Genomic DNA, 24320 nt, shown 5'->3' on the forward strand with positions numbered 1-24320 from the left:
CACTTGTATACAACTTTCTTTTACAAAGGTATCTACAAGACTATGCAAACTAACTCAAATTTAAATTAACGTTATTATTTGTTTTTATACTTCAATTCTCCATTTGCTTATAGAGCCACCCATATTAAAAATACAAAAATCCTATTATTCCCATTAGTGGCTCTAGCTAGCCTGGTGGTCATATATGGGGAGTTTGCATGTTTATTTTTCCAATTTTTTTCTTTTTTAACAGATGTGTTACGTTCCAATATTGTAAACTTATTATTTTTTAACAAATATAACAAAAAGTTAGAAATTCTTTGTTAAAAAAAAAAATATGCACTAATAGCTTGCTACAGCAATGGGCCGGTGTAGGACATAGAAGATAAGAATAAGATAGAGATAGGGACGGGAAAGACAAATTCAGGCGGGCAGAAGATCAGGAAATATAATCAGAAAAAAAGCAAAAAAAATCTGTACTTTGATAACTCTACCAGCTTTCCAATCACTATACACAGTGGTTAAGCTAACCACCCCCAGTTCTTATCACACGAGGAGACCACTCACTTTGGTCACATAAGATCAATAGAGTGGACAAAGTTTGGAAGCTGAAGGAGACACAGGCATCTGGGAATTTTTGGAACCTCATACATTCCAAAAGTGAAGCAATCTGATTTCCAGTGTCTACCAAATACCCAGGATCACACTACTGCCAGTAATAAGAAGAGCTTGGGTTTGACATTTCTCTCTTTGTTCTGACTCTCTCTCTCTCTTAAAAGATTTTTCTACTTTGTTCATAACACTTGTTGTAATGTATTAATAAGAGAGATTATTCATATATTGTCACAGACAACACTTGCTAGAGTTGCATTCTAGTTTGAGTGGCTAAGTCTCACATTAAAATTAAAGTTCATGCAAGATGGAGTGATGAGTTTATTTCATATCACGTAATTGTTGGCCACTCACACATACTCTTAAACAAGATTTTTTTTTTTTTTTTCCAGCCAACATGAGTTAAACATTCTTGTATGTAAAAATTATAGATTTTTTGGTATTCAGTTTTATTTAATTAATTGTTACATGCATACATGCATGTTTGTTAGAGAAGGAGGCAAAATTATAGTGTCTTGTTCTGTATTGAATGGGATGTATGATGGCTTTTCCTATAAGTTTTTTTTACCTATCACTCACATTATGCAATTCCTCTTACCCATGTACAGGATGTTGTTGACTTAACTGGTGTGCAACATTAACTTTTAGCAACTCATTTAAATTAAGTCTTATTTGTTGTTGCAGTCCATTAGTGTAAAATGGAAAATTGATAGTGTGGTATCAATTTTCCATGAATGATATAATGCTGGAACTTCATTTTCATGTCCAAAAGACTTTTCATTTATACGAGTATTATGCAGTTTCACTAAACGTAGATTTATCCAAGATTCATATATATGTTTTAGGCATAGCCAAAAAAATTGTAAAGCATGCATGTTTGCTATGTTTTCGTATCTACTGTTGGGTGAGAGACTTGAAATTGTTCAAAGAAAACAGGGGAATAAACTAATAACTTATGTTTCCTCCTTATCATAAGTACTGTAGGACTATTATTGCATGTATTGACAATGGTGAGATGGGTAAGAGGAAGACTCCATGGACGAGGTGGACATCGTGGCTGCCACATATCAGCAGGTAGAGTCTCGATGTTATGTCATGGGCCTCCACTATTGCGCGATGTAGAAGATACGGAGGGAGTTGAATCATCAGATGATTCAACTCAACCACCAAATGTGGGTGTAGATGAGGCTACGGAAGATGCTCCATTTGCTCCTAGGACTGTGGCCACTGCACGTAAGTTGCAAGATTGACCTTTTGAGAATAGTAATGTTTAATACACTTCTACACTTGATCAAGAGAGGTCTAATAGAATTGCGAATGATGTTTTATCAGATTCTACAGATTTGCCAACTCAAAAACATAGTCGGGGACCAGCAAAAGACACGCTCTTTGAATGCCTTTGAAAAATTGGGAAGATACCTTTGAATATTAAGGATGGACAAAGAGGACCATCGTGCGAGAATTACAACATATTTTCTGGACGAGTGACAACGATTGTTAGACTTCATGCAAACATGCGCCATGCAAGCTGGAAAAAAGTAGGCAAAGAGGAGAGGGATGAGCTCATAGACCTTGTTCGAGTAAATCATTTTATTACTTGTTTTGTTTGAAACACAATTTTACTATTGCAAACACCAAGTCTTGAGAGAAATGCAGTTTTCACTAATATATTTATTTCATAGGCTGACTTTATATTAGATTGTACAGAAAGTTCCCATCGCGAGTGTGTCAGAAACGCACTTACTCGAAAATACAATGCATTCCACTACTTACTACGCAAGCAATACCTGAAGTATGCAACACACGAAGCGGCACTTTCTGGTGGAACAACCTGGGTGGAGAAGCCCGTATGGGACACTTATGTGCAATGTGGTCAAGTGAAGGCTTCAAGGTAAATATCCATGTATATTAAGTTATTTCTTTACTAAAACATAATGGTATATGTGGCGCCCACGACCCCTATGTAAGGAGACACGGGAATCGAGACGTTGAGATGATGACAACATGGTCACACATCCCAACGTTAGTGCCAAGTGTGTGTACATGCAACAGTGTACAAAAACAACGCAGCGGATAATTAATATAACTAAGTACCAGAATTGTTAATACAATTTAAACAATCAGTAAAAAATGTTTAAATATTATACAGTCACCTGAAATAAATATTTTATAAGTCCCAAACCAGAATGCAAGTGATCCAATCACTCCTCGGGCAGAGCTGACTCCTCAGGCTCACCCTCAGCCTCATCTGTATCGAAATCTGCGTTACCATAGAACGGTACTGCGAGTAAGTATAAACCAAATAATTACGAGATAAAAATACATTAATGCGACCAACATGCATGCATATGATGAAATATGCATTAAATCCAAAAATACTATTTGTTCCGAAAATAGATATTTTCCAACACACGCCAAAATCCCATTTTGGCTCAAAAAGAATACTCCGTCATTTTCTCATAAAATGACCCAAATCAATAAAACCTCATTTTCCCAGAAAATGAATCACATAAAAACCTTTTAATCAACACACGCTATTTTCCAAGAAAACAACCCATTATTCCATTAACCAATGCACCATGATCTCCCTTAGGGATCATCCGCATATCCTGACTTCGTAGCGATGCTCAGTTCCGCGCCCAGCGCATTCGTAGCCAAGCACCCAGTACGCAACGAGCGATGCCCAGTTACACGCCCAACGCGTTCGTGGCCAAACATCCTTTAGCCCCCACCAGCAGAGGGGCCACGGAGTCGGCACGAGACCATCTCGTCCGATCCCATCGTCGCCTAGCGACAATCAAGGGGACGTCACTCAGTATATTCCGCTCCCAAGTGACCAGAGGAGCTCCACCGAGATAATACCCCATCAGCTTGGGATCGTGATACACACGCACCCAAAATCCTTTAACACATGAAAACCCAGTTTTTATGAAACACATGAACATGAATGCATGTACACGAAAATCCAGTTTCCTTTACAAACATGATCATGCGTGCAATATGCCATGTACATGAACAACACCAAAACCAACAACCAACAATTCACAACACCAACCAAATACAAAACTCCATCCACAATCCATCCGACCCCCGAACTCCTCGGACTCAGTCCGGCATGTCCAACCAGATCACAATAATATGAGTTAGTGCAAAAATATATTTAAATCACGATAGTTCTTTGGAAAAATACTTACAGTGCTATATAATAATTTTCGAAGGATCATGGAGCTGCAAAAGGTGGTGACACAGCAAAGAAACAATGTAAAATACATTGTGGCCGTGGGTCTCAAATACCCACTTTTGAATGGGGACAAACTAAGACCCGAAATTGATAGGGTAGGGCTTAGAGAGGTAGGTGAAGCCAATGGTGGTGGTGGTGGTTTGCCGTGGGTGGCGGCGGAAATGGTGGTTTTAGGCCAAAGATGTCGAAATCGGAGATGGAGATAGATAGGCTTCACCTGTGACGGATCGGAGCTGGGGTTGGGTGCATTGGGTTGCTAGGAGGTCGAGTATGAAGTGGTGAATAAATGGTGGCTGGTGGCGGCGCGACGGCGGCGCTGGAGTGAAGAGAGCGCCGCGGCTTGGTGTGGTGCTTGGGGGCTATCGGCAGCGATGGAGGAGCTGGAAACGGAGGGAGGTGGTCACCAGCCGGTGGGGAAGCTGATGGGAGGGGCAGTGAGGTGCACAGCGGTGTGCGGCGGTTGGGCTGGGAGAAGAGAGAAACGGGCGGGGAGAGAGGGGAGAAAGGCCGCGTGGGAAGAGTGAGGGAGAGGAGAGAAAAGAAAGAGAAAAAGAAAAGAAAAAGAAAAGAAAAGAAAAGGGAAAAAGAAAAATGGAGGGAAAGAAATGAGGTTCAATCCCCACATCTTGGGTCACAAAAAATGATCTAACGAAAATGATTTTAAAATAGCATCTCAATTAAAATAATTTAAACGTAATGATAAAATACTCTTTTTCCCAACACCAGGAGTTATCACTCATATTCCTTAATTAACTCCTGCTGCCTTGATCAAAATCATTATTTCGCAAAATACATTTATGATCATAGACAGAAAATGAACCTCAGCATCCAAAATTGAAAATAAGCAACCTCAACCCAAAATATATCCGTCTCATCTATGATAAGGAACATACCTTAAAAATATTTGATTCCAATCCGACCAACCAAAAAGAGCACCTATAAACTTCTATCCAATAATCTAAACCCAAAAGCTCATCATCGACATTCAGAATAACATCTACTCTAGCGGTGACTAAACTTATTATGAACCATTATTGAGTTCACCAAAACATTATCAAAACCTATTTGATAACTCGCCCGCCTAGTTCTACTCCTATAAGCTAGCATTAGTACGACTAGTTCTTTCAAGGCCAGCCATATTGCTCAAATCATCAATCCACCAAAAGCCAATGCAAATTACCCAAGGATCCTAATGCTTGATTAACTCACATACTTGATCATATTATTCATCGCTAATGCCTAAGCTTCAACTTCTAAGATCTTATCATACACTAAACATGACGACCCATCAATCTCGCTTCAAGTTAAATAACGATGTCCTTAATTCAACGAACTGGATTCTCAATCTCTAAAGAAAGTATAACCTCAAAATTTAAATTCTTAGGTAATCTCAAGTCACAATTAATTCCTATAGATAATCACAATAATTATTGTCAACCATCATTCCATTGAGTAATCCGTTTCGACTATACACTCCGATTGACTCACCAAAAACTCTAAACCAAAATCTCTTGAATTTAATACTATTGTATCTATTCATCTTCAACACCTACTCAAGACACTTCTTCCAAGCCAAAAATGAGACAAGGACCCCTGTACTCTCCGAAATGCATACACACTCACCACTACTACGCATCGATCTCATGCACACTTAGCCAGAACCAATAATCCTCCAAACGTGCAAGTGATCTATCACTACCATTTCCATCATCTGGGCCTATATCCTCGAAATCAACAAGAATCATTTCCTATATCCGCACCATCTATTATTCCTTAAAATTGATACGGATTAAATCCTTAACCTGTCACTAACCTCGAGCTAAAAACAATCATTATCTGAACTAGATCAACATCTTCAATCCTCAGAAAAAACACAAAACTAGATCATTACCTTCCTTCCATCTCCAAAGAAGTTCTCTCCTAAAAATTCTCATATCAATAACTCAACTCTTATCAATACCATTATAATTCAGCCCTTCAACTCAAAAATTCTAAAACCTTAAACCAGATAAGAATCATTTCCCGAAATCCTCAAGATCGATGACCTGAAATATAAAATATTTCACCTTATAAAGCTTGAAAATTCTAAAGTCCCAAATGTTATCAAATAGCTTATCAACGTCGGCAAAATTGAAAACTTCTAATCTAAGTAATCCTTCAAATTCTTGTTGAACCTATCCCCTTAAATCCAATAAACTTATTTCCTAAAAACTATGAGGCCTCAAACCTTAGGTGACCTTCTCAAAAATCTAACCTTGGAATTCGTTGAACTTACAACCTCCTATTCTAAAACCTCTTATCCTATTTCCACAAAATCTAAAACCTCAAATATCCTATTCCCCAAAGAGAACACCCAGACCATGCCGTTCCCTTCAAGTCTCGATATTAAAACAAACCAGTTGCCAATAGTTCAGGCCTACTACACTAAGTGTTCAAGTCTAACAATGACATTCACAATCGTACCATCTTCCTGCCATAGCACAACTCTTAACCCGCTTTTCAATTCTGAACAAAACAAAATAAAATAAAATTCCATAAATAAATAATCTATAACAAAATGAATAAAACCAAAAATAAAATATTATAAGATAAAATGAATAAAACAAATGAAGTAGTGCACAATAAAATAATAAATAAATGAAATAAAATAACCTGCCATAAAATAAAACAAATAATATAAAATAAACAAACAAGTAGTATACAATAAAATAAATAAAACCAACAAAATATAAAAACATAAATAAATTAAAACCATTAAAATAACATACTTCAAACCAAATAATTTCAAATCACAACTTTAAAACTTTCTGGTACTCTACCTATGGGACATGTGGTTTTACCCAGAGCTGAACTGCTCTGATACCACCTGTGGAGCCCACGACCCGCATGTAAGGAGACACGGGAATCGAGATGCCGGGATGATGACAACAAGGTCACACATCCCAACGTTAGTGCCAAGTGTGTGTACATGCAACAGTGTACAAAAACAACGCAGCGGATAATTAATACAACTAAGTACCAGAATTGTTAATACAATTTAAACAATCAGTAAAAAAGGTTTAAATATTATACAGTCATCCGAAATAAATATTTTACAAGTCCCAAACCAGAATGCGAGTGATCCAATCACTCCTCGGGCAGAGCCGACTCCTCAGGCTCACCCTCAGCCTCATCTGTATCGAAATATGCGTTACCATAGAACGGTACCGCAGGTAAGTATAAACCAAACAACTACGAGATAAAAATATATTAATGCGACCAACCTGCATGCATACGATGAAATATGCATTAAATCCAAAAATACTATTTTTTTCAAAAATAGATATTTTATAATACACGCCAAAATCTCATTTTGGCCCAAAAAGAATTCTCCATCATTTTTCCAGAAAATGACCCAAATCAATAAAACCTCATTTTCTCAGAAAATGAATCACATAAAAACCTTTTAATCAACACACGCTATTTTTTCAGAAAACAGCCCATTATTCCATTAACCAATGTACCATGATCTCTTCTAGGGATCATCCGCACGTCCTGGCTTCGTAGCGATGCTCAGTTCCGCGCCCAGCGCGTTCGTGGCCAAGCACCCATTACACAACGAGCGATGCCCAGTTCCACGCCCAACGCGTTCGTGGCCAAGCATCCTCTAGCCCCCACCAGCAGAGGGGCCACGGAGTCAGCACAAGACCATCTCCTCCGATCCCATCGTCGCCCAGCGACAATCCAGGGGACGTCACTCAGTATATTCCCCTCCCGAATGACCAGAGGAACTCCACCGAGATAATACCCCATCACGGCTTGGGGTGGTGATACACACGCACCCAAAATCCTTTAACACATGAAAACCCAGTTTTCATGAAACACATGAACATGAATGCATGTGCACGAGAACCCAGTTTCCTTTACAAACATGATCATGCGTGTAATATGCCATGTACATGAACAACACCAAAACCAACAACCAACAATTCACAATACCAACCAAACACACAACTCTGTCCACAATCCATTCGACCCTTGAACTTCTCGGACTCAGTCCAGCATGTCCGACCAGATCACAATAATATGAGTTAGTGCAAAAATATATTTAAATCACGATAGTTTTTTGGAAAAATACTTACAGTGCTATAATAAAATACACTGTGGCCGTAGGTCTCAAATACCCACTTTTGAATGGGGACAAACTAAGACCCGAAATTGATAGGGTAGGGCTTAGAGAGGTTGGTGAAGCTAATGATGGTGGTGGTTTGCCGTGGGTGGTGGCGCAAATGGTGGTTTTAGGCCAATGATGTCGAAATCGGAGATGGAGATAGATAGGCTTAACCGGTGACGGATCGGAGCTGGGGTTGGATGCATTGGGTTGCTAGGAGGTCGAGGATGAAGTAGTGAAGAAATGGTGGCCGGTGGTGGCGCGACGGCGGCGCTGGAGTGAAGAGAGTGCCGCGGCTTGGTGTGGTGCGTGGGGGCTATCGGCAGCGATGAAGGAGCTGGAAACGGAGAGAGGTGGTCGCTGGCTAGTGGGGAAGCTAATGGGAGGGGCGGTGAGGTGCACGGCAGCGCGCGGCAGCTGGGCTGGGAGAAGAGAGAAACGGGTGGGGAGAGAGGGAGCAAGGCCGTGCAGGAAGAGAGAGGGTGAGGAGAGAAAAGAAAGAGAAAAAGAAAAGAAATGGAAAAGAAAAGAAAAGGGAAAAAGAAACATGGAGGGAAGGAAATGAGGTCCAATCCCCACATCTTGGATCTCAAAAAATGTTCCAACGAAAATGATTTTAAAACAGCATCTCAATTAAAATAATTTAAACTTAATGATAAAATGAAAATAAAATATTTAAATCCAACAATCAATTAATTTAAAATAAAAAGAGATTCAAATGCATAACAATAATTAATATTAAGGAAACATATCAAATTTAATTTTTCACAAACTAAAAATCATAAAAATAAACCCATTAAAAATCCGATAAACTTAAAATAAGAGAATAAATTTTTGAACAAATAAAAATAATCCTTCAGTAAAAATACACTAAAATACGGGGTGTTACAGTATACAATTCATTTTTTATTACTAGTGCAGTAGGGATCATTTTATAGAATGATGAAGTAATGTTTCAAAATTAAATATCAGAAAATGTCAAAGAGAAATAGAAAGAATAGGCGAAAACAGCAGATCAACCATACAGGGGGCAGGAAGCCTTTTGTTAGGATTATGGAGGAAATGGTAAGTCTTTGTTAGTACATTCATCTATAAAAAAAAGTTATTTCTATTATGTGATTGGAGTATCTAACCTAGTCTTTGATGATAAAGAATGAACAAGCCTCGAATTTGGTAGTTTTTTATAAAGAAGTGCATTGGTCAAGAAAGAAAGGTATATTTATCACTGACACTGCAGAAAACAATTGCATAAGTGGTTGAATCATCTTGATGCTTTTAAATTAAAACTTCATAATAAAACTAATGGTGTTCATTATCTATGGATGTAGAATCTGATGCTTGAGAGGTTGAATGAGACCAAGATGGATGGTGACATGGATAAAGCAGCTAATGCAGTGTTCAAGGAGGTTTTAGGACATCGATCAGGTTATGCAATGGGACTAGGCCACTCTGTTATACCTGACCCATCCCCTTCATTGCGGAACAATAAGAATTATCAACGTATTGTTGAGGAGAACGAGAAGAACAAGAATGATGCAAACTTGTACAAGAACCAGTTAGAGGCACTGAGATCTAATTTACTAGAATTCAAGAATCAATTTAAAGACTATGAGAAATTGATGAACACTCGCATGAAAGATTTGGAGTCTCAAAGGGAGTCTCATAACAAGACTAGTCTCATAACGAGACTCCCATTGATGCTTAGGCATCTTGGGTAGTCCAGAAATCATCCCTGCTTTTGCTTTTTTGAACTGTTCTTGAAGGTTGATCAGCCAGTTGATGGGGATGATGGTATTTAGAAAAGCTTTTGTTGAGCAACTTAGGATGTGGCTTGGTTGGAAGTGATAGGAAGGGATACAACACATGCCTTTTGACAACAGCTACTACATATTACTCATTTGCATTCCTGGTCTGTGTGTTGCATAATTAATTATCATATTATCTGCTTTATGTCATACCATGCATATAGATGGATAAAAGTGAATATTCGCAAATAACGTGTACAAACGGTAGCAGATTTTTTTTGGATATTTAAGACAGCTGATGGTTTTGGCATATTTTTTGCCAATGGATATTTAAGATAGCATATAATGTTGTACATGTTTTTGCCATTGGATATTTAAGCTATATATAGCATAAAAAGGTAGCAGATTTTTTGGCATTGGATATTTTGGATAGCATATAATGTTACAAATTTTTTTACATAGTGGATATTTAAGCTAGGATGATATTGCATGAATCTAGAAACTATCATTAAGGGTAGAAAGTTACCCATGAGCTATCTCTACTTAGAGTCATTCCAGTCTGATATCCTCCACATTTATTAATAACATGATAGTAATAGATAAGGTTGTCTTGTTATTTTTATGCAGCAGGTCTCAATCAATTAGCAAGGGGACTGAAAGTTGCAACTATTTTAAAGACACAATGCTGCCTGAGAGACTAAAGTGATTTGGAGGAAAGGTGTTTTTGAGCCAAGACCACAGCTCATGCTTTGGACGTGTAAATCAAGTCCTTTAACATGCAGTTCTTGAATCTGGATGTATGAACTGCTTCTGCAAGTTGCCATATTGTTTGAAATTCCTATTTTGCTATGTCTACTATATTGGCTGATTGTGAAGTTGGCATTTTCTGTGGATCATGTTTAATGAAAACAGAATAAATATATAACAATATATGTGTGCATATATGGAATTGCTTTAGCTAGGTTTGGAGTTGATAGAGTTTATATCAATTCAGGTTTTTTGAAGATGGCATTTCTGCACCAGTGTTAAATTCAAAGTATATTCATATTGTGTGAATAACATTAATCTAACTCTTTTCGTTAGTAGTGCTCCATTATGTCATATTGATCATTAATTATAACAATGGTAAAGATATGTATAAATCATTGGAAAAATGATGGCCAAAGACCATTACGTACAGGTAGCAAATATGGGTATCTGATATGACTAATATGTAATGAGCAGTAAATATTTCTCCCTCAAATGCAACCGACGCGAATGTGATATATATATATATAGCTCATGGAGTGTTCTATTACCCACAATACATCCTTGCAGAAAAAGATGTTTCAGTGGCAACATTTTAGACCTGCATGCAGCTTGATTAGTCGTGTACTATATAGTGTTGGGCAACTTTTATTTTTATAACAAATTTTTGTGGAAATTGACTTTTAGCGGCAGGATCAACTCCTCAATAAAACTACTTTTGGACGAAACCTATCGTCATCTGATCTTTGGTGATGATGTATCTCTGTGGAAATTGATTTTTAGCAGTATCAAAAATTGCCAAAAAAGGTATTAAATCAGTTGTTCTTCGTCGTGAAACATTATTTTTGATGAAGTATGTGGCGCCCACGACCCCCATGTAAGGAGACATGGGAATCGAGACACCGGGATCATGACAACAGGGTCACACATCCCAACGTTAGTGCCAAGTGTGTGTACATGCAACAGTGTACAAAAACAACGCAGCGGATAATTAATACAACTAAGTTCCAGAATTGTTAATACAATTTAAATAGTCAGTAAAAATGTTTAAAAAATTATACAGTCATCCAAAATAACAAGTCTCAAACCAAAACGAGTGATCCCAGACCACTCCTCGGGCGGAGCCGACTCCTCAGGTTCACCCTCATCCTCCTTTGCATCAAAATCTGCGTTATCATAGAACGGTACCGCAGGTAAGTGTAACCCAAATAACCACGAGATAAAAATACATTAATGCTACCTACATGCATGCATATGATGAGATATGCATTAAATCCAAAAAATACTATTTTCTTCGAAAATAAATATTTTCCAACACACGCCAAAATCTCATTTTGGCCCAAAAAACAATACTCTGTCATTTTCCCAAAATATGACCCAAATCTATAAAATCTCATTTTCCCAGAAAATGAATCACATAAAAATCTTTTAATCAACACACGCTATTTTTCCAGAAAACAGCTCATTATTCCATTAACCAATGCACCATGATCCCCCCTAGGGATCATCCGCACGTCCTGGCTTCGTAGCGATGCTCAGTTCCGCGCCCAGCGCATTCGTGGCCAAGCATCCTCTAGCCCCCACTAGCAGAGGGGCCACGGAGTCAACACGAGACCATCGCGTCCGATCCCGTTGTCGCCCAGCGACAACCTAGGGGACGTCACTCAGAATATTCCGCTCCCGAGTGACCAGAGGAGCTCCACCGAGATAATACCCCATCTCGGCTTGGGGTCGTGATACACACGCACCCAAAATCCTTTAACATATGAAAACCTAGTTTTCATGAAATACATGAACATGAATGCATGTACACGAAAACTCAGTTTCCTTTACAAACATGATCATGCGTGCAATATGCCATGTACATGAACAACACCACAATAACCATCAATTCACAATACCAACCAAGCACACAACTCCATCCACAATCAATCCGACCCCTGAACTCCTCGGACTCAGTCCGGCATGTCCAACCAGATCACAATAATATGGGTTAGTGCAAAAATACATTTAAATCACGATAGTTATTTGGAAAAATACTTACAGCGCTATAATATGATTTTCGAAGGATCACGGAGGTGCAAGAAGTTGTGACTCAGCAACGTAACAGTGTAAAATACACTGTGGCCGTGGGTCTCAAATACCCACTTTTGAATGGGGACAAACTAAGACCCGAAATTGATAGGGTAGGGCCTAGAGAGGTCGGTGAAGCCAATGGTGGTGGTGGTTTGCCGTGGGTGGTGGCGCAAAGGGTGGTTTTAAGGCCAAAAAGTCTGAAACGGAGATGGGCTTGGTTGTGCTTCACCGGTGACAGATCGGAGCTGGGGTTTGGTCCATTGGGTTGCCAAGAGGTCGGGGATGATGTGGTGAAGAGATGGTGGCCGGAGGCGGCGCGCGAAGGAAGAGAAGGCCTCGGCTGGGTGTTGCGCGTGGAGGCTATCGGCGGCGAGATAGGGGCTGGGATTTGGGAAGTGAGGTCGCCGGCCGATGGGGAGGTGAATGGAAGGGGTGATGTCGGTCACGGGCGACTCGCGGCGGCGGGCTGGGTGGAGGAGAAATCGGAAGGGAGAGAGGGAGGGGGGTGCGTCGCGCGGGGGGGGGGTGAAGCTGGGGGAAGGAAAAGAAAAAGAAGAAAGGAAATAAAAGAAAAAGGGAAAAAGAAAAATGAAGGGAAAGGAATGAGGTCTAATCCCCACATCTTGGGTCACAAAAAAAGATCAAACGAAAATGATTTTAAAACAGCATCTCAATTAAAATAATTTAAACGTAATGATACAATGAAAATAAAATAATTAAATCTCACAATCAATTAATTTAAAAATAAAAACAATTTAAATGTACAACAATAAATAAATATTAAGAAAACATAGCAATTTAATTTTCACAATTTAAAGATCATACAATAAACCATTTAAAATATCCGATAATTTTAAAACAAGAGAATAAATTTTTGAACAAATAAAAATAATCATTCAGTGAAAATACATTAAAATACGGGGTGTTACGTCCTCCCCCCTTAAAAAAAATTTCATTCTCGAAATTAGCAAGGTCAAACATTAAGGCTAAGACAGGAATAAGATTCAACTAAGAGCAACTTAAGAAACATACCGCCAGTCAATCAGATAAATATGGATACTGCTTTCTCATGACAGCTTCTCTCTCCCAAGAGAAATCCTGAGCCAACGGATCGCCCCATGACACCTTCACCAAAGGTATTGTCTTAGACCTTAACCTTTACTCTTTCTCATCCACAATCTGAGTCGGGGCAACTTCATAAGAAAGATTAGGCCGAAGTTCAATGCGTTCAGAGTCGACAAAACGCGGTTCTAGCTATCCAAAACTCTTCTTCAAAGACGACACATGGAACACATCATGGACATCCCCAAAATAATCCGGTAGGGCAACTCTATAAGCAACTAGCCCAACTTTCTCTATAATCTGGAAAGGGCCAACATACCTCGGACTAAGCTTACCCTTCTTGCCAAAGCGCTTAACCCCCTTCATCGGAGAGACTTTAAGGTAAATCCAATCGCCTATCTCAAATGATAAGTCTCTTCTCCTTGTATTTGCATAACTCTTTTGGCGACTTTGGGCTTCCGCCATTTTAGTCCTTATAAACTGAACTTGGTCCTTCATTTCTTGAATTATCTCAGGCCCAATCATTTTACTTTCGCCAACTTCATCCCAACACAACGGTGATCTACACTTCCTCCCATACAAAGCTTCATACAGGGCCATCTGAATGGAGGAATGAAAACTGTTATTGTAAGCAAACTCAATTAGTGGCAGGTGATTCTCCCAACTCCCCTGAAATTCCAAGACACAAGCACGCAACATATCCTCAAGAGTCTGGATAGTACGCTCTGATTGACCGTCTGTCTGTGGGTGATATGCAGTACTAAACTTTAACTTAGTGCCTAAAGTTGCCTGCAAACTCTTCCAAAAATGGGACGTGAACCGCGGGTCCCGATCTGACACGATGCTCTTGGGCACTCCGTACAAACGCACTATCTCCTTAACATACAACCGAGTCAACTTACCCAAAGAGTCAGTGTTATTGATAGGCAAGAAATGTGCACTTTTGGTCAACCGATCAACTATCACCCAAACTAAGTTCTTTCCACTAGGGTCCTCGGCAAACCCACAACAAAATCCATAAAATATCATCCCACTTCCACTCAGGAATAGGGAGAGGTTGAAGTTTACCAACAAGTCTTTGATGCTTAGACTTAACTTGACGGCACGTGGCACATTTCTGAAAAAAAAATATGCCGATATCCAACATACTCGTATATGTCCTCCAGTGGCACATCACGACCAGTATTCCTAGATGACTATACTAACCAAAATCTTATTTTCCACAATAACCTTAATACAATATCCAGAAAATTCCAATGATCAATAGCTCCATACAATAATCCACGCTAACCTCAATCAGCTCCTATGCTACAACTTCTAAATCTCCATTGAATTCTACCTTTGGTAACCTAATGGCCACTTCCAAGGTTAACCATCAATAACAAATTTCACAACCAAAAGATTAATCTCCAACTACAAGCATCATCTAAAAATTCAAGTCACCACTAATTCCTCAAGATCAGCACAAAATCCGAACTCCTAACTACAACCACAAATATCACGCTTCTGCTGCACACTCTGATAATTCGCCACATGCATAAAATTTATGTCCTCATTAAAACTAGCACCATCGAGTACAAGGTGGCACTAACCAGAAAACTCTTACCACCTTTTGGTAGAAAATACTCTTTTTTCCAACACCAGAAGTTATCACTAATATTCCTCAATTAACTCCTGCTGCCTTGATCAAAATCAAAATTCCGCAAAATACATCCATGATCATAGACAGAAAACTAACCTCAACATTCCAAATTGAAAATAAGCAACTTCAACCCAAAATATATCCGTCTCATCTAAGATAAGGAACATAACTTAAAAAGATTCGATTCCAACCCGACCAACCAAAAAGAGCACCTATAAACTTCTATCCAATAATCTAAACCCAAAAGCTCATCACCGACATTCAGAATAACATCTACTCTAGCGGTGACTAAACTCATTACGAACCATCATGACTTCACCAAAACATTAACAAAACCTCCTTGGTAACTCGTCCAGCTACTTCTACTCCTATAAGCTAGTATTAGCACGACTAGCTCATTCAATAACACATCACTATTAAATCTCAAGGCAAGCCCTACTGCTCAAATCATCAATCAACCAAAAGCCAATGCAAATCACCCAAGGATTCTAATATTTGATTAACTCACATACTTGATCATATTATTCATCGCTAATGCCTAAACTTCAACTTCTAAGATCTTGTCATACACCAAACATGACGACCCATCAATCTCTCTTCAAGTTAAATAACAATGTCCTTAATTCAACCAACTGGATGCTCAATCTCCATAGAAAGTATAACCTCAAAATTTAAATTACTAAGTAACCTCAAGTCACAATTAATTCCTATAGATAATCACAATAATTATTGTCAACCATCATTCTATTGAGTAATCTGTTTCGACTACACACTCCAATTGACTCACCAAAAACTTCAAACCAAAATCTCTTGAATTTAAAACTATTGTATTTATTCATCTTCAACACCTACCCAAGACACTTCTTCCAAGCCAAAAAATGAGACAAGGACCTATGTACTCTCCGAAATGCATACACACTCACCACTACTATGCATCGATCTCATGCACACTTAGCGAGAACCAATAATCCTCCAAACGTGCAAGTGATCTGTCACTACTATTTCCATCATCTGGGCTTATATCCTCGAAATCAACAAGAATCATTTCCTACGTCCGCACAATCTATTATTCCTTAAAATTGATATGGATTAAATCCTCAACCTGTCACTAACCTCGAGCTAAAAACAATCATTATCTGAACTAGATCAACATCTTCAATCCTCGAAAAATACACAGACTAGATCATTACCTCCCATCTCCAAAGAAATTCTCTTCTAAAAAAAATTCTCATATCAGTAACTCAACTCAGAGCAATCCTATTTAATTCAGTCCTTCAACTTTGCAATTCTAAAACCTTGAACCAGATAAAAATCATTTTCCAAAATCTTGCAGATCGATGACCTTAATTCTAAAACATTCACCTTATAAAACTTGTAAATTCTAAAACCCCAAATGTTACCAAACTGCTTATCAAAGTCGGCAAAATTGAAAACTTCTAATCTAACTAATCCTTCAAATGCTTATTGAATCTGTCACCTTAAATCCAATAAACTTGTTTCCTAAAAACTATAAGGCCTTAAACCTTAGGTGACCTTCTCAAAAATCTAACCTTGGAATTCGTTGAACTTACAACCTCCTATGCTATAGCCTCATGACATATCTCCACGAAATATAAAACCTCAATTATCCTAAGCAATTTAAAACTATTCCCGTGCTTAGCAGCAATTTGAGTTCCTACTCCAAAGAGTTCACCCAGATCATGACGTTCCCTTTAAGCCTCGATATTAAAACAAACCAGTTGCCAAGAGTTCAGGCCTACTACACTAAATGTTCAAGCCTAACAATGACATTCACAGTCGTACCATCTTCCTGCCATAGCACAACTCTTAACCCGCTTTTCAACTCTGAACAAAACAAAATAAAATAAAATTCTATAAATAAATAATATACAACAAAATGAATAAAACCAACAACAAAATATCATAAGATAAAATGAATAAAACAAATGAAGTAGTGCACAATAAAATAATTAAAAAAAAGTAATAAATAAAATAAAATAACCTGCCATAAAATAAAACAAATGATATAAAATAAACAAACAAGTAGTATACAATAAAATAAATAAGACCAACAAAATATAAAAACATAAATAAATAAAAACCATTAAAATAACATACTTCAAACCAAATAATTTCAAATCACAACTTTAAAACTTTCTGGTACTCCACCTATGGGACATGTGGTTTTACCCAGAGCCGAACTGCTCTGATACCACCTGCGGCGCCCACGACCCCCATATAAGGAGACACGGGAATCGAGACACCAAGATGATGACAACAGGGTCACACATCCCAACGTTAGTGCCAAGTGTGTGTACATGCAACAGTGTACAAAAATAATGTAGCGGATAATTAATACAATTTAAATAGTCAGTAAAAATGTTTAAAAATTATACAGTGATCCAAAATAAATATTTTACAAGTCTCAAACCAAAACGAGTGATCCCAGATCACTCATCGGGCGGAGCCGATTCCTCAGGCTCACCCTCATCCTCCTCTGCATCAAAATCTGCGTTACCATAGAACGGTACTGCAGGTAAGTGTAACCCAAATAACCACGAGATAAAAATACATTAATGCTACCAACATGCATGTATATGATGAGATATGCATTAAATCCAAAAAATACTATTTTTCCCGAAAATAGATATTTTCCAACACACGCCAAAATCAAATTTTGGCCCAAAAACAATACTCTGTCATTTTCCCAGAAAATGACCCAAATCAATAAAATCTCATTTTCCCAGAAAATGAATCACATAAAAACCTTTTAATTAACATACGCTATTTTCCCAGAAAACAGCTCATTATTTCATTAACCAATGCACCATGATCTACCCTAGGGATCATCCGCACGTCCTGGCTTCTTAGCGATGCTCAGTTCCGGGCCCAGCGCATTCGTGGCCAAGCACCCACTATGCAACTAGCGATGCCCAGTTCCGCGCCTAGCGCGTATGTGGCCAAGCATCCTCTAGCCCCCACCAGCAGAGGGGGCACAGAGTCGGCACGAGACCATCTCGTCCGATCCCTTTGTCGCCTAGCGACAACCCAGGGGACGTCACTCAGTATATTCTGCTCTCGAGTGACCAGAGGAGCTCCACCGAGATAATACCCCATCTCGGCTTGGGGTCGTGATACACACGCACCCAAAATCCTTTAACACATAAAAACCTAGTTTTCATGAAATACATGAACATGAATGCATGTACACGAAAACCCAGTTTCCTTTACAAACATGATCATGCGTGCAATATGCCATGTACATGAACAACACCACAACAACCATCAATTCACAATACCAACCAAACACACAACTCCATCCACAATCAATCCGACCCCCGAACTCCTCGGACTCAGTCCGGCATGTCCAACCATATCACAATAATATGGGTTAGTGCAAAAATACATTTAAATCACGATAGTTATTTGGAAAAATACTTACTATAATATGATTTTCGAAGGATCACGGAGGTGCAAGAAGTTGTGACTCAGCAACGTAACAGTGTAAAATACACTGTGGCCGTGGGTCTCAAATATCCACTTTTGAATAGGGACAAACTAAGACCCAAAGTTGATAGGGTAGGGCCTAGAGAGGTCGGTGAAGCCAATGATGGTGGTGGTTTGCCGTGGGTGGCGGCGCAAAGGGTGGTTTTAAGGCCAAAAAGTCTGAAACGGAGATGGGTTTGGTTGTGCTTCACCGGTGACGGATCGGAGCCGGGGTTGGGTCCATTGGGTTGCCAAGAGGTCGAGGATGAAGTGGTGAAGAGATGGTGGCCGGATGTGGCGCGACAGCGGCGTGCGAAGGAAGAGAAGGCCGCGGTTGGGTGTTGCGCGTGGAGGCTATCGGCGGCGAGATAGGGGCTGGGATTTGGGAGGTGAGGTCGCCGGCCGATGGGAGGTGAACGGATGGGGCGGTGTCGGTCACGGGCGACTCACGGCGGGGGGCTGGGTGGAGGAGAAATCGGATGGGAGAGAGGGAGGGGGTGCGTCGCGTGGGTGGGGGGGTGGGGAAAGCTTGGGGAAGGAGAAGAAAAAAAAGAAAGAAAAGAAAAGAAAAAGGGAAAAAGAAAAATAAGGGGAAAGAAATGAGGTCCAATCCCCACATCTTGGGTCACAAAAAAAGATCCAATGAAAATGATTTTAAAACAGCATCTCAATTAAAATAATTTAAACGTAATGATACAATGAAAATAAAATAATTAAATCTCACAATCAATTAATTTAAAAAGAAGAACAATTTAAATGTACAATAATAAATAAATATTAAGAAAACATAACAATTTAATTTTCACTATTTAAAGATCATAAAATAAACTATTTAAAATATCCGATAATTTTAAAACAAGAGAATAAATTTTTGAACAAATTAAAATAATCCTTAATTCAGTGAAAATACCTTAAAATACGGGGTGTTACAAAGTATATTTGTGAAAAATTTGGTTTTAGCAGTAGTTCAAAATCGACAATAAAAGTATTTTCAACGGAACTTTTTGAAAATAGAAACTTTTGTTGGTGATTTCTGTTGACGTAATTCTCTAAAAGCAGCGGTATCAAATTGTTAATAAAACTTAGTTACGAATGATACTTCTCGTCGATAAACTCCTATTTTGATGATGTCTCTTTGTGGGAGAACACCTTATCTGGCGACGTATGCTACCAATAGTAATCTATTGCAGCGATTACTATTTGTAGGAGAAAGGAAATAGCGACAGATGACATTTGATGAAAAAGATATATTTGTGGCAACATATCTACGCTGCAATTAAGTTTAGTGTGCGATCTTGAATAATCAACTTGACATATTTCTGTCGAGTTTTTTTCATATTACCAACAACTGGAGTTGCGGGAGTAAGTAGTAGATATTTGCCACAAAGTGTACTTTTGCTGATTTTTATATTAAATTGGCATTTTATTATCTGCAAACATGCGACAACTTCATTTTGTCAGTTTCAATTTATTACGGCAGTTTTTCCTACTTATTGCGGCAAAAATCGTCGCGGCAAAACAACTTATTTGTTGCAGTGACATTGAATACCTAACCGCTCGGATATTCAAAGTGCAGCTATGATGGAGCTAATATCTTGGATTGTGTTGTCTGCACTTAACTATGACCTTGAGACTTGAATGACGACTGATTTGCAGTAGCTTGAATCATGGGCATGTTTGTAGCAACTTGACTCTTGGACAATAGATTTGAACTTTACATTTCTTCATTAACAGCTCTAGCATCTATACATGCGTATATTTATAATGGAATGATAAGCATACAACCTTTTTACGACCCTGTTTTCAATTAAGGATACTTTTTTAAAATAACTTATAAAATAATTCTAGAAGTTTTTACAAAAATACACCCATTTTTATAAATATATATATATATAACTACATATTTATTAATAGAACTCCCCCGATCAGCAATTGCCGTTCCCAATCAAACTCATTGCATTTAAATGTTGTTTGAACTTTGAAGCCCAATTTAAATCCTAAAAAGTGTGTTGGGTCAGTGGAGCGTGGTTGATTCTTGTGGCGGCCCAATTTGATGAACCGACGCGACAAGGATTACTCACTATTATTTTGGAGGATTTTCAATGTAGCTTGGGTCATGGAGTGCAGTCTTAAGCAAATAGGCCCAAGCCAAAGCGAAACACAAGACGTAAGTTTGATCGGCACTCGCTCGACATGTTGCTAGAATGAAGACTAGACAGAAAGCTCATTCGAGGCTTGCTCGACACTTCGCTAGAGTGAATCTCATAAAGTACCACTGCTCACCCGGCCAGCAACAAATATGAAATAAATAAATAAATAGAAAGTATGTTGATGGTTCCAATTCATAGCAATTGATCTATAGGAATCCACCATGCTTGGAGCATATAACATATAAGACCGATCAAGCAATAATGCGATGATCATCACGATGAATTGCTAGAACGTGGAACAGAATATAGATCAGGGACTGGGAGATCCAGTCTCCGGATACTCCCAATAATATTCCTTTGTTCTACATTCGGTCTCTTTATAATGGGTGCTTGCCATAATTCGTGGGTGCTTATTAAAAGGAGAAAAAAGAAAGAAAGAAAAAGCAACTATGTATAAATTAAGATTTGAAGCTTTTAATTTCTGTGGGTCTATCAAAGATTAGATTCTCGATGATCATTCGCCATATTCTTTTACCCATTAGTCGTGTTAATCACTCTTCATCGTTCAATGATTCTAGCTTTGGAAGAAGGAAAACAACAAAGAGTGAATAATTCAAGTGGTAGTACGTAGACCCCTCAAATTAAAGTTTATTATCGTCATGCCGGTGAAACATGCAGCATCAAATTCCTATATTATAGCAAGGCGATCGATAAGCCTTGCTATCCGCATCGATCTGATCTTGTGGCCGGCTAGTACCACCGTACCATCGTACACTTACGTAATAGTAGCATATCTATAGACGTATGTTTGCTGATGAGAGTTCAGTAATTAGCCTAATGATATATATTGTTATCAAATATAATGTTGTTTATCCGGCATGTTCCCTCTCTTCCTTTTGGAGTATGGCGGTTTTTTTGTAGTGTTTTCTTAATGTTTGTAATTTTGTCTATTAATAAAAGAAATAGACTATTGGACTTATGTCCATAGCAAGGGAACCCCTCTTCTTTTGGAGGATGGGGTGGTTGGATACCCCTCCTCTCCTGGAGGATGGGGTGGTCGGATATCCCACCTCTTTTGGAGGTGGAGGATAGTTTTATCTCTATTTATTACAGAGAGTGATACTCTCTTATGAGAATTTCTAGAAGTTAGGATAATATCCGTCGCAAATAAATTTTTGTGTGGGGAGGCGTACAATAAATGTGTAGTTTGGCTTGTATTCAGAGTTTTTCTTTGTATTAACTAGTCACAACTATAACTTCCTTCATGGATGAAATGAAGTCTATAAAAAAAAAGTCCGGCATGAAAATTACTATGCTGATCGATGGAGTTACCAATTTTAAAATTAAACGCATTAATTTGTATTTTTTTTTCCTGTTTCATTGTCGGCTCGTTTGGATAATGAGATGAGATGTGATATTGGTTTTAGAAGAGTTGAATAAAATATTGTAAGAATATTATTTTTTAATATTATTATTGTTTTGAGATTTAAAAAATTTGTTGAATTGTTTATAATATTTTGTATGAAAATTTGGTGAAGTTGTAATAATGAGATGAGATAAGATCGTTTCTCTATCCAAACAAACTCTTAGTCTTTGATCTATATGGGTATACCCCTCTTAAAACAAGCTAATTATATATATATATATATATATATATGTAGATCTCATGAATACATAAGAAATTTCACAATGTTGAATCATGTACACATGATCATGACACTCTCTCGATGAAGTTAAAAAAATGATAAAGACACAACTTGATCTTTAATTTATACATCTTTTTACAACCTTATTTCAAATGGAGGATCAGTAGAGTCATACTAATCAATCTGCTAAAACAATAGATGCTGGATTTGATCCATTGATCTAAAAGTGCCACCTGTACAAAGATGCATCTTTTCCCACATTGGGAGTCGTGAGACTTAGAAGAGATCTTTGGCCGGTAAGATATCTTAGATTCTTCTCGTTCCTAATTTGCTAATTTAAACTTTAGCTTGGTTTGAATTATTGGCTGCTTAATTAGGTTCTATATATACACTATACTTCCCTATGTTCACACCATAGCCAAGTAGAAGCTCGTATCTCTTCTTCCTTGCGAACCCCTTTATCAATCAAACCCCAAATTACACCAAAAATTATGTCTCGTTCATGTATCGCCACGACAAGCATCGACGACCACTACCCTAGAACAAAGGTCAGGAAGCTGGTGGAGGTGCCATACACTGAACTTCAGTTGAAATGTATGTTTAAACGTTTTGACAAAGACAACGATGGGTATCTAAGCAGGAAAGAGCTTACAAATGCCTTCTCTAGCTTTGGTTCGTCCGTCCCTCTCTGGCGAGCTCTTCAAGCACTTTGGCAGGCTGACAGTAATGGAGATGGTCGCATCAGCGAGGCCGAGTTGGAAAATCTTGTGACATATGCTTTGAAACAATGTTATACCATTAAGTAAACCTTGTTGTACTTAAAATTATCAACTGTTAATCTTATATGTTTATACTCGCATAGAAGGAATCATGTTTCCAATGTAATAGATTGATATCGCTTAAGTTATGACGATATAGACATGTGATACATGATGTCATGTATATACAATCCATATCATTTATATAAACTCAAAACTTTGTTTTTCGTTTCCTAGATAAAATCAGGCCCTAATTAGCATATGTTCTAATAAAAATGAAATTAACAGGCCATGAACAGTAATCAATATTATGGATAACATTAAATTTTTAACAATCATATAGGTACCAATCATTGCAACTATTTAAATATCTTTTTTAATTTCGTACTAGATATTATGTTTAAATATCTTTTCTAATTTCGTACTAGATATTATGTTTAAATATCTTTTTGAAATACAAGGAAGACACTCCTCCAGTTCAACAATATCCTCCATACAATATAGATACTACAAGAGATTGGGTTTTCTGAGATTAAAAATTTTGTCTCATAAAACTCAAATTTCATCCCAAAATATTTTTGGAGACGAAATTTAATTTATCTCAAAAAGCCTATCTCAAAAGGTTTTTGGAGACGAGATTTTCATCTCAAAAAATCATTTTTAGGAATGAAATTGGGCGAAACCAGTTGAAATGTTCAAACGGGATTTTTTTTAGACGAACCATTTCGTCTCAAAAAATTGTTTGAATGGAATGATGTTTAGTTCGAACCAACACATCCATTCGAACAATATGAAATTTTGATTCGAACTAATAACCATATTTGATCTTGTTCGAATGGACGGAGTGTTCAAACAGATTTTATGCGTTTGAACGAATAAATTTTTCAAATGACTTTTCTTCGAATATAAATTATGTCTGTTCGAGTAAACATTTTATTTTCAAAAATTCTGTCTATTCGAACGGGGTTTTGCATATTAATGTTGTTCCAAGAAATATTTCATTGTTCGAACTGCCGTACGGACTGT

General features: G+C 38.0%; 1 protein-coding gene across 1 annotated transcript in view; it reads left to right on the plus strand.

Annotated features, from left to right (window-relative positions):
- LOC121241852 (probable calcium-binding protein CML18) overlaps positions 1-23518 on the plus strand; it is a 71814-nt gene extending 48296 nt beyond the window's left edge. Inside the window, exon 2 of the mRNA XM_041139704.1 lies at positions 23075-23518. Within this exon, the coding sequence (XP_040995638.1) occupies positions 23075-23342 (268 nt within the window). The 3' untranslated portion in view covers positions 23343-23518. The remainder of the gene's footprint in view (positions 1-23074) is intronic.
- Positions 23519-24320: the final 802 nt, after the last annotated feature.

Source organism: Juglans microcarpa x Juglans regia, chromosome 8D (assembly GCF_004785595.1).
Source record: "Juglans microcarpa x Juglans regia isolate MS1-56 chromosome 8D, Jm3101_v1.0, whole genome shotgun sequence".
NCBI classification, from domain to species: Eukaryota; Viridiplantae; Streptophyta; class Magnoliopsida; order Fagales; family Juglandaceae; genus Juglans; species Juglans microcarpa x Juglans regia.